A 12,415-nucleotide genomic window follows, 5' to 3' on the forward strand; every position below is an offset into this window, starting at 1 on the left:
TTTTCCCCACTAATACATCATAAGGGGGAAACTCCTCCTCCTGACATTCTTGCTCCTCCTACCCTATAAGAATGTGAGCTACTCCCTCTCAAACTACCTCATAAGTTAAACAAACATAGCGAAGGCAGGTTGATATTACGTTCAGTATATAGATAATCCAGTATAGAGATAACCCGAAGAGCGCTCACAACAGTTTCATTTTTAGTAGCCGTTATATGGGATGATCTGACTTGTTTTTGACCCAATGCGACGCAGCGGTTGGACAAAACAATGGACAATCATCTTAAATGGACTAGTTCTGTGGTCAGACAAGTAAGGAGGAGAAGGAATACTGTCAATGATTTACTGCTGCTGTGATAAACACACACGTTGAAGCAGCATGCATATACATTAGGGCCCAAAAAACAGCCTGTATTTAAGAGCGGTCTGAAAGACTTTTCAGAATGCTAAAACTCTAGAAAACAGGCCAGTTTGGTAAAATAAACCTCAAATACTATGTTGTTGGGGTTCTAAGACCAAATGAAATGGGTGTAAAATAGCATAATACTGGAGCTTTGAGAATTTAAGAACTTAAATGGGACATATTATGAAGAATCCACTTTGCAGTATTTTTCAACACATATGAGGTTACTTGAGTGTCCACCGCCACACACAATGTGAAATAAACCCATCCAGTCGTTTATTTGTGGTCTTTGTAAATCTTATAACACAGAGAAAAGTGCTCCGTTTCAAATGTTCTCACTTTGTGACGTCAGAAGTTGAATTGGCGCGGAGGAGAGGGGCGGGGGGAGGGGGAGGTAAACGGGGCACTCTGAAAGATCTGGTTTATACAGGGTCATAAATCTCTCCCTGTTGCTTGATTCATGTTATTTTTTGACCAAACCCCAGCACAGATATGTCATTTAGACCACAGGAAACTGTTTTAAAAGGTCAAACATTAGTGTATTATGTCCCCTTTAACAGAATCCAAATCTGTTGTAGAAGCATTAGATAAACTTTTATGGAAAACATAATTTGACAGTTTGATAAACATAACACTTGTTTTTTTTTTTTTAATGATACTTGATTTTCAGTTAGTTACCATTTACTTGTTCTAGCAAGTTTAAAAAAAAAAAGACAAACTCTATTTCATACCATTTTGTACTTGTAAAGGTGAAATTTGTAATTATTGATTTTGCAATATATCGCAACGTATATCGCATTGTTCAGTATCGGGATAATCATATCATGTAATTAAAATCATGAATCGTATTGTATTATCAGATTCATGGCAATGCACACCCCTAGTGTGTGTGTGTGTGTGTTGATTTCCACTCTGTACCTGCTCTGAGATGTCCCACCACGTCTGCCAGGCTTCCCTTTTTAACTTTAGTGATGAAGGCACCTAATCTGCCGCTCTCGGTCACTCTCCCTCCCACCACCTGCAGACAAACCAGCAGAGCAGAGACGACCATGATGAGGAACTAAAAACACCCACCATAGAACTGCAGTGTGTGCCCATCGCCTCTGACCTTTAACCCCAGCAAAGCTCCGGCTTCTTTAGGCATGGTGGCACTTCGCTTGCTGAGGGTGATGCGACCAATCAGGTGGTCTCCCTCCTTGGAAGGCTGCCAAGTTACAGGATGCTGCAAATTAGGTCAGGGACATAAAAAATAAAGAATGAAATAAAAACTAAATAAATCATCCTACAAAATAAGGTTTATTGCCAAGAAGTATTGTTACAGCAAAGTAATCATTTATCAAACACACATTTTCTTACGTTTTTGTGCGAAGTTTAGATTTGTTTAATGTCTTTCACTGTAATTCTGGGTTTTTCAACCTTGGGGTCATGACCCCATGTGGTGGGGTCAAAATAATTTTTTAAATTATTATTATTCTTTTTAAAATTGAAACACCGCACACAATCTCAAACAACTGTATTCTATACTTTCACTTCCTCAAATATAATATAATATATATATCTGGTTTAAAAAAAAATACAGTAGAAAAATCTGATAGTTAATTAAACGATAATAAAAAATAAAAACTATATTTTTGGAATAAAACAATATTATATATAGAATATTTATAATAATATTAAAATTAAAACACCACGCACAATCCTAAGCAACTGTATTTTATACTTTCACTTCCTCAAATATAAATCTAGCTTTGAAAAAATACAGTAGAAAAAATAAATAGTTTATTAAATAACTAAATAATAATAACAATATAAAATATATTTTTGTAATTTTCTTTTAATTCATTTTCAAATTAAAACACCACGCACAATCGCAAACAACTGTATTATATACTTTCACTTCCTTCATAATGTATATATCTTTGCAAAATACAGTAGAAAAATATTATATAATTAAATAAAAATATAATATAATACATATTTTTGTAATTTCTATTATTTTATTTTTTGTTCTTTTTCAAATTAAAACAACACACAATCTCAAAAAACTGTATTCTATACTTTCACTTCCTCAAAAATAAAAATAGTAAAAAATGAATAAACATAAACACACTATAAACATGATTAAAAAATAATAAGAAATTTGTGATATAAAAAAAGGTGTCACGACCCAAGAAAGGTTGAGAACCACTGCTGTAATCCATTCTATATATTATTCTGACTTTCATCATTCCATTATGTTTAACTGAAAATATCACATTTTAATGTAAATAAAAGGCTTTTCAATGCACTTTGTCTCATCATTCTATTCTTATTCAAACTAAAATCAAAAACGTTTTACCTCATATTAGTGTTGGTCATGGAATGTTATTTAGTCTTGACTAAAATGCTATTTGGTTTTAGTCAAAATGTTGTTACCAAGACTATTTCATATAGTCTAGTCATCTTAATCTGTTTCAGATATCATTGACAAAAGCACACAAGTTTTATTCTATTTTTAAAGCTTCAATTACTGATATGTGAGGGCAATAAAGCTTAAATGTAACAACAGAAGTTTTGATTGGATACCTTCAAAAAAAAACAAAAAACTTTGCTGGATTTTGTCTCATAATTTTTATTAGTCAACAAAAATAACAATATATTTTGATTTACTTTTCCTTCTGTAAACTAAATCCAAATATACTGTTTTGAGATTTTAGGCAATTAAAGTTACCTCATGTTTGATTAGAACACTGACTATGTTAATGACAGCTTATGGTACACACAGCTTTTAAATGAATGACTGTAAATGGTTAAGAAATCACTAATTAATCCATATTCAATGCCATTTCACCTGTAGATTTCTCCAGTGCTGATTCTATTGTGTGATAACTTTACGTTACACTAGACTTAGGTTTTGGATGATTTGCTGCCTCATAAAAATAGCACATTTCATTTAAAATATACTGTAGTAATGTATGGAATAATGTAATAAATAATAATAATCATGTTTATGTTTGCAGCTACAGTCAGTCTGTACGTACTACGATGCTCTCTGAAAGATGACAGACTATATAAGACTCAACACACACACACACACACATCAATCAATCGAAAGTTCTTTAAAAGCCTAAAGCAGTGACTTACGTGCCAAACAGTGGAATCATGTGGGTAACACTCCCAGTCGCCTGCAGAGGGAAAGAGACCAGATCAGTGTAGTGTAGAGGTAGCAGTAAAAACACACACACACACACCAGTCATACACAGCTCAGCTACATTTGGAGAACATTAGGAGGCGTTCGTTTACAGCAGAGATCGTTTGGATTAGGGATGTAACGATTCACTCAACTCGCGATCTGATTCGATTCACGATACTGGGTTCACGATAAGATTCTCTCACGATTTATTTTACAACATGGGACTGTAGAAAAATGATGACTAAAAAATATTCCTTTATTTTTTTTGTGAAAAAAACTAGAAAATACTGTACTATTTTCCTTTTATTCTTCATTGTCAAAAGAATCCCTTGATAAACTATTCAAAACAATGCAATTTAACTAAAAATAAATCTTGAATGAAATAAATGAAGAAATAATACAAATGAAGAAGAAGCCTATTAATTTAAATTCTGGTTCTATAGTAAACAATGTAAAACTGCATAATAGTTCTTTTTCTTTTTAAAAGTGCAAATGAAAATGTATTTTGTGCCTTAACAATTGGACTTAAAAAAAAATTAAAAAAAGTCATTTTACTGATTTACGTCAGATATTTGTTTGGACCAGCAGAGGGTGCTGGTAACCCAGTGGTCGGTTGGCATGCAGAAATTCTTGCAGTGAAGAAGAGATGCTATGCTAGCAGACAGACCTAATAGAAAAACGTGACTTTTACAGATATCCACGTAATATTACAGATATTCTTTCGGTGCTAAAGGGGTAAGGAATCATTTAGGAACATGTTTAAGAGCAGAAGGCGGCCAGAAAGAAAGTAGTAGCAGATTCCACCCACCGCGTATACTGCTGGACAAGAGAAGGGACAAATATATAGCGCCCTCTGCTGTTTACAAAAAGTACTGTGATTCAATTTTCAAAGTATCAATGTCAATCGTGATACCTATTAATCGATTTTTAACTCCCTTACGATTAATCGTTACATCCCTAGTTTGGATTGATGAAAATGAAGTTAAATCGTAGCCATTTTACTCAGGGGAAATTTCAAAAACTTTTAATTCTGAAATTCTTCACCTAAAAGGTTGCGTGATAAAGCAGACGTGAGAGGCTAAAAAAAAAGTAATTCTGCTCGTGATCATTTGTAGAAAACAATACAAAATACATTATTTAACAATACAAACAATACAAATACAAGTTACTAGTTACATTCACCCTTATGTTTATTTTTGGTAATACATCTTGCCACGGTTCCCTTGCATACAGTAAACATCTCATGTATAAATGTAAAAAGGAAGAAACCAGATCTTGCACAATTGGAACTTAATTTATTTTCCACAAAGGCATCTGTATAAAATAAAAGATTCTTTTGAAAAAAAAAAACACCAATAAATTCAATTCAAAATAATAATTAAAATTCAGACTAAGTATAGCTACATTTATGAACTGTAAAACTGAGAAAATAACCAGTTCAATGCTGTTTTGACGTGGTGCATTATGTTTAATCTGATTGGTCGTCTATGATGATGTGATGCATTTGATTGTTGTCTGGTCATTTCATTTCTTGTAGTTTCAAAATGCTCGTTGATCATTTTAAAGGAAAAAAAAAAATAATAATTTACTGTAGAAATGTAATGAATTACTTTAATTCTTTAAAAATGTATAATAAGTACAAGTAAAATGACTGATTTGGAAATATACCCATAAAATCAGCTCAATAACAGTAACGTGAGTCCTTGCAATCCATTACTTTCACCTGGTCATAATACTTTCAAAATGACATTTCATCAGGTGAGAGTTTGCACACAATAACCAGAATGGGCACATTATTGGATTATTATTGAACACCTGGAGAAGATTTAGCATACTATGGGATGATGACGATGACCATGACTATAAAATTACCACTGATGTCTTATGTTTACACGGTGTGAGGACATTTGACCAAATGATCATTACTCACTGGAGAAATGATCATCTAAACATTTGCTTACACAAAAAGTCAAAGTGGGACATTTTCTCACCACCAAAATAATATACAAAGTAAAACCAATATATTGTATAACCTGATAAATGCATTGATTTAACAGATTTGTCAGGGTCAGGGTTAGTTAATCAGTATATAATTTGTATATGTATTATTATTATTATTAGTATTATCTTTCTTACTTTATTTTTTACGACTGTAATGTGTGTGTATCTGATCCTTATTTTTAACAGTCTTTTACTTAATTATACACTTATTTAACGTTTATTCTTTCTTTCATCTTTGTTGAACGTTTTGTTCTTTTATTTTTATTTTTTTTAATTTAAAATCCTATTTTACCACTTTTTCCACCATCCAAACAAGGAATTACATCTTTAAGATGACTATGTACTATGACACAAATAATGCTAAACGTTCCTGATAACAGTGGATATTATTCAGATGAATAAATAAATGTGGTTATCACAGATTCATACAACAATGGACCATTATTTTATTGACTTTATGGATGGACCCCAAAAATCTCTCCCCTTTATTCCCCCTTATAGATGGTCCTGTCTCCATATGACTGTTCTTCAATGTTCATGTCTGTGTTCAACTACTTTCAGCTACAGTGGAGGTGCCCGTTCTCTGGAACCTTTATTTTGGGGGACACGGCCTGAAAAGGTTGAGAACCACTGCATTAAAGCACCAGCTATGGATCATTTAAGCAACACCAGCATAATTTTAGTTATGTTAATCTGATCTGGTGAATTCCTGGATGCCAGCTGTTTTACAAACCAGGGCAGACAGCATGTTGTCCATGTCCAAACTCATCATAACATTTCCTTGTTGATGTTTTCTTGAGACTATTCTCGGTTGCTGTGTACACATGAGCCGGGGGAGGTTAGTGGTTGGGTGGGCGAGAGCGTCTGCAGTGTGTGCACGGGCTTCAACAGCTCCGTTATGACACAAAGTAAAACGAAGCCAAGCGTTCCTAAGAGCAAAGAGACGAGGAGGTTAACGAGTGACATTATGTAATCTTAAAGCCAGTGCTCATAGTAGTACGTGGCTGACTCAGCAATAGCTTCTGCTTTTAGCCATTAGTCGTTTAAATATCAACATTTTGGGGCATCTAGTTTAGAGCAGGGGTGGACGTGGCAGTATTTGTATTTAGGGCCCTTGTGCCAACTTCAGGATACTCAAAACCTTCCTTGTAATAAAGTGATTCTCAACCAACACCACCTCCAAATAACAAGCCCCCACCCAAACTGAGAAAAATATCTCAGAATTTAAATGTAACAAACACACAATACATTAAAGAAAAAGAGCAGTTTTTAATCTCCAACTTCCACTAAACAATAAGTGACATTTAAGAAGACAACATTATTGAAGAGGTATGTAAAAGCAATGTTTTAAACTTCTGCTGTCAGAAAGAAGAGAGAAAGTAAAACAACAGTACAAGATTTTTAGGTGTTTTGTTTTTTCACCTGCAACCAAATTTTGGGCCATTGAGAACATTGAGAATTTCTGTTATCATAGAAATGTAAAGTATAGTAGGATATTTAACAGTAATGCCCTGTAAGGTTTGAAAACACTGTTTTTCCTGATTACAGTTTTGATCAACATTCCTTCTTTTTTCTTCACTTCGTCTCCGACGCTGTCGCCAAATGAAACGGCTCCTTTAAACCCAGTATCGTGAATCGAATCGTATCGTATCGGGAGTTGAGTGAATCGTTACATCACTAGTCGATAGATATCTAATAATAGTCTTTAGCAGAAGCCACGGATATTTTTATGCAAGAAAGTGTCTTTAAAAAAAAGATACCAAAATTCTGATTAACTAATAGTATCAGCATTTTAATAATTCTATCTAGAACATGGATGGGCACCTTTGATCACAGTGACACTTTTTATCTTCCATTACGATATCAATATTGCAGCCTTAATTATTGGCCAATACCGATATTGATACATAATGAGCCAATCCTATAAAATTTGTATTACTTTTTTTGTAGTGTGGAATGTTAGAAAAGGCTTGATAAAGTGGTATAACTCACACAGAGAACAACAGTCAGCAATATGTGTGAGAAAAAACTGACCCGTTAATTATTAACCGATGGGTTGTATACATTTTAACCTTAAACAAAAGAAGATTCAACAATTCAATAAAATAAATAGAAAATGAAATAGAAAACCATGTTTAACAACCCTACATTTCATTCACACTGCCCTGTGTAAATGACTTTGGAGACGTAGCTATGTGTGCGTAACAGCAGATGTGCTTCTTTCTAACTGCCTCTGGGTAGACTTAGCTACTGATATAGTTTACCTCCACCAGTCAGTTGTTTTGCATTGTCTGCTCCTGTTCTCTCTTTCTCTCTCCTGGCTTTGCTCTCTATTCCTCCTTCAAAGACTCTGTCATCACACACCTGTAGTAATGAACCCAACACCTGATCCTTATTTCCCATCACTCATATTGTCCATTATGATCAGATCCAGTGTGTGGAGTTTTGAAACTGTGACAGTGCAGACGTTCCTATCACAGGCAATCCCACATTCTGTCCTGTGATTCCAACAATTGTCCTGCAATGAGCTGACAGCTCCATTGGTGGGCACAACATTTTACTTTATAATCATACATTGATTAAGGTCTGCATGTAGTGCTGAAAATGGGAAGAATGTTACTAATAATGCCTTTAGATTTGTGAATATTAGATAAAAATTATTTGATTTTGATCTTAAAGGCCCATGATAGTGTATTAGATATTCCAACATTGTGTGTGTGTGTGTGTGTGTGTGTGTGTGTGTGTGTGTGTGTGTGTGTGTGTGTGTGTGTGTGTGTGTGTGTGTGTGTGTGTGTGTGTGTGTGTGTGTGTGTGTGAGTGTGTGTGCGTGCGTGCACTAGTGTGTGCATGCAAAACACTGATTGTGCAGTGATTTACATGCCTGGATGCCTCTCAGCTGCCAGAAGCTCCATCTCAGAACTAATCTGATCTCAGGCTGGAGCTAAAAAAGGAAGCAGCTCCTCACTGCCACTGCAGCGTGTTTTAAACCAGCCCTAAAAAAAACACTCATCTAAAACTTGTACATGATTGATGGTGGGACTAATGTCCAGCATCCAGGCAGAGACTATATACCTGCTGCCAACAATGTGCTGTACTTTATTCGTGTCAGAAACCTATACTACTAAATCCAAAACCAGTGTGAAGTTGATTTTAAAGTGAGTGTATTAGACTGGCAGCATAATAGAATGAAGGAAACGTGCTAATAAGGAGAATTATTTGATAGCTTTTAACCACAATGTTAATCAAGGCACCGTGATTTAAGGGGGATGTATTTGAATACAATGAGAATACAGTGCTGTTTGTATAATGGTCAGGTTTTCATACGATGCAGTTGGGAAGTTATTGAGCCTAATGTCCACAAAGGAAATCACAGCACAAATGGCAGTATGACAAAGGAAGTATACGGGTTTGAAATCTAACTAGATAATTAAGCAATATCACACGAGAGGGAGTGCTGTTGTGCTGAAATATCAGCACTGGTGTGATTCAGTCACCGTAGATAATCACACCAACAATATACAACAGTTCTACGAGCCCATTTGTATGTTTATTTAATTATTTTGCTCCAACACCAAAAATAGTTCCACAACTGGAGAGCACACGTGCTAATATGCAGTTCACACTGCAGGCAAATGTGACCCAATACAGATCTATTTTTCCATACACGACCTGCATCCGATCTGTTAAAGACAGTCTGAACAACACAATTCAGATTTTAATGAACTCTGCATCGTTGAAGCCGCTGACATCCCTATACAGATCGCTGTGAAGATGTAGCAGCCATCACACTGGAAACAACTAGAGAAATAAACCTGGCCCTCTTCTTTTTCACTCTCCTTAAAGTTATGAAGTGCTAACTTCGGTTGGAAGGAACATTTCTCAGTGCTAAACACTCCTACACTGGATGCCTCCATATTTAATTTCGTAAACATCGTACGTGTCACCTTAGGACAACTTCTGCGCATGCGCGTCACTTCAGTGTCGTATACTCCAAACTGATTGAAGATGCATTTAATATGTAATACGAACAACCATCCGCAAAAAAGAAATCTGATTGTTTGAAAAAATCTGAATTGTGCATTAAGAACTGCAGTGTGAACGTAGCGACAGTATACAATGGTGTGTAGCCCAAGATGTAACAGTAAATAACGGTATTTAGATCAGCTGTACAGCGGAGTGATATGATCCGTAAGAAGTCCTAGTGCTGTTGCTCTAAATCTGCACTCTTTGAATGTCTGTCATCCAAACAAATCACTTGGTCTAAACTAACTGGTATAACTGATTATTTTTTCAGTAGAAAGCATTGAAGTATGAAGTTGCTCTGAGTCAACAATCAAGTCTAATAGTACATGGCTGAGCTGTGTATTTGTTTAATCTGTATGATTTTTAAGCACACTAGAGGGACTTTTTAAAGCTGCTTCAAAAGTGACATGTAACAGATCAGACGTGACAGAAGCTCTGTGGTGTGAGATAAACACCAGGCTCAGGGACATTGTTGGCCGTCCCAAAGATCAACGAGGGTCAAACAGCGCCGTTACTGATGAGCTCTGAAGCACACGCAAACAAACAGAGAATTGACTTCCTCACCTCTCTCGCTGACACTTTCGATCTCTGCATCCTCACAGCTGCTGTATTCCGGCGTGGTCCCGCCCTCCTCCTCTGAGCTGCTGACGCTGGTCTGTCTCTTCCCACCCATCCCCAGCCCTCTCTTCGACTTGTAGGGCCTTGGGGGTGGAGGTCGCAATGATTCCGATTGGTCAGAGCTTAATGAATCATTGCGTAGCATGCTCTCGGCCTTCTCCCGTTTGGTCCTTTTCACTACTGGTCCCTGTCCAGGTCCCTGACCAGGGGCCTGGCCAGGGCCTGAGCCAATAGGTGGAGGGGCTTGCTGGGTAAGTGCATGATCAATCCCACCCACCGTCCTCTGCCTATTTCGAGAGCCATCCAAGACCTTTCCTTCCCCAATGCCCGGAGCCTGACCCTGCATTGGTATGGGGTGGCCCCTTCCCCCCGGAGGGACCGGCCCTGATGGTTGAAGGGGGTATCCGCCCTCCTCTGTCCGCCTTTCTGTGCCTCCTCCACCTCCAACGGGATCATGCTCCAGAGAGCGTCCCTTTGTCAGTCGCCGGCCTTCCCGGCGCTCCCTGGGTTCACCTCGGAGGTCCCGGTCCATAGAAACCTGGGTTTGCAGCCTCTGTTGACCCGTCCGCCGCTCCCCCCGACCAGCTCCACCACCTCCCCGCTTGTTTCTCCTGAGAAGAACAGAGGAAGTGGTTTGAAGTGACAGGGTGAGATGGCACATTTTTATTTTTGGTAGATGTTTCGCTTTATTCAGGCTTCCATCTGCAATTTCTGAGCACTTTTTATGATAAACATTTTTGTTAGCTGGAGAGTGGGACTCCCATTGAAAGGAGTGTAAATGCCATACAAAATAGAAATTAAAAAAAGCAATATTTTATACAAAAATCACAAACTAACAGACTATTTAATAGATTTTTGCATGAATGAAGTATTTCATGTACGTTTCAGATCTTTTAACTCATTATAAATGACAAATAATCGGGATATGTTGCATCGGAACATCTTACGTGTCACATGGTGGTTCGCTCAGCGACCGAGGGTCCATGCCTGCTATCGTGCCAGGCACGCCCAGGCGGCTGGAGTCTTGAATTGCAGTGGTCGAACCTGAGGGCACCTGAGAGCGAGATTGGAGCTGCTTGTCCCCAGGTGTTTGGCACACAGACGGCTCACTGACAGCCGAACCAAGGCCGCTGGGCTTCCCCGATGGACCCGTGAACCAATCACCGGGCTTGGTAAGGATTTCCTGCTGTTTCCGGCAGTTATTGCACACCCAGATCACCTAGAAACAATCAGAAACACTGGTGAGGAGTATTCAGTACTTTTTCTACGCCAAAGATTTTCAAGAAGGATTTTCTAAAAATACAGTAACAAGATTCTAACCAGGCTTTCTTTTGGTTTAGGTGATATTGTTCTTTCTGAAACATTTCATAGGCAAATGTAAAAGTGGTAACATGAGTCATTCCATGCCATTTCAACATTTTTTTAGGATAGCCAACTGACCACAGTCTCAAAAAATTGTGAATTGCAAATTATTAGTTTGATTGGATGAATACTTTTTGAGATATGACAAATTTAGTGAGGGAGGCATGTGTCAATTTCCGCACGTCCTTATTTTATTTCCATTTTCAGCCACATTATCTCAGTACCTCATAGGAAACTGAAATTTGGTATAGTAATACAGCTCCACCTACTCTCAGAATATATAAAACACATCTGCTATACATCCTATCTGCTTGACATACCAGCTCCTCATAATTCGAAAAAAGTTTGTCGGGGTTTGGGTCTGGAACATGTTTGGGCCTTCAGCAAACAACTTTGAATATACCTCAGCTCCCTGTAATTTGATCAGCTTTGAGCTATCAACACAGACTGTTCACATCACTAATGATTAGTCAGATACAGTATATGCTTTAAGTTTCAGATGACAGTCTCTTAAAATCCAAAACAGAAATGACATTTTTTCCTATATTCACACATGCAGTTATGGGCCAATGAAAATCTGTCACAAAAATATTTTTTGGATTTGAAAAAGCTGGAATGTCTAAGTATTCATCCAAGCCAACAAATAATGTGCAGTGTGCCCATTGAATAACTAAGGAACAATTGGTAAAAAATGTCTGAATTTTTAATCTAAGTCACATTTGTTCTTAACAATTTAATATGCATTCAAGGAAATATTTAGGTAATTATTTTCTACCATAGAAACACTGAAATTGGTGGGAAACATGAAAGCACTATCTAGTATGGCAGGACATCA

General features: G+C 37.0%; 1 protein-coding gene across 24 annotated transcripts in view; it reads right to left on the reverse strand.

Moving 5' to 3' along the window:
- rims1a (regulating synaptic membrane exocytosis 1a) overlaps nt 1-12,415 on the reverse strand; it is a 151,270-nt gene that overhangs the window by 49,408 nt on the left and 89,447 nt on the right. For all 24 annotated transcript variants that reach the window (XM_028469292.1, XM_028469313.1, XM_028469314.1 and 21 more), the window contains 5 exons: nt 11,166-11,437; nt 10,165-10,829; nt 3,527-3,567; nt 1,512-1,625; nt 1,322-1,421 (listed from right to left, as the gene is read on the reverse strand). In XM_028469292.1, coding sequence (XP_028325093.1) covers nt 1,322-1,421; nt 1,512-1,625; nt 3,527-3,567; nt 10,165-10,829; nt 11,166-11,437 — 1,192 coding nt within the window. The remainder of the gene's footprint in view (nt 1-1,321; nt 1,422-1,511; nt 1,626-3,526; nt 3,568-10,164; nt 10,830-11,165; nt 11,438-12,415) is intronic.

This window comes from Gouania willdenowi, chromosome 15 (genome assembly GCF_900634775.1).
Source record: "Gouania willdenowi chromosome 15, fGouWil2.1, whole genome shotgun sequence".
Classification (NCBI taxonomy): Eukaryota; Metazoa; Chordata; class Actinopteri; order Blenniiformes; family Gobiesocidae; genus Gouania; species Gouania willdenowi.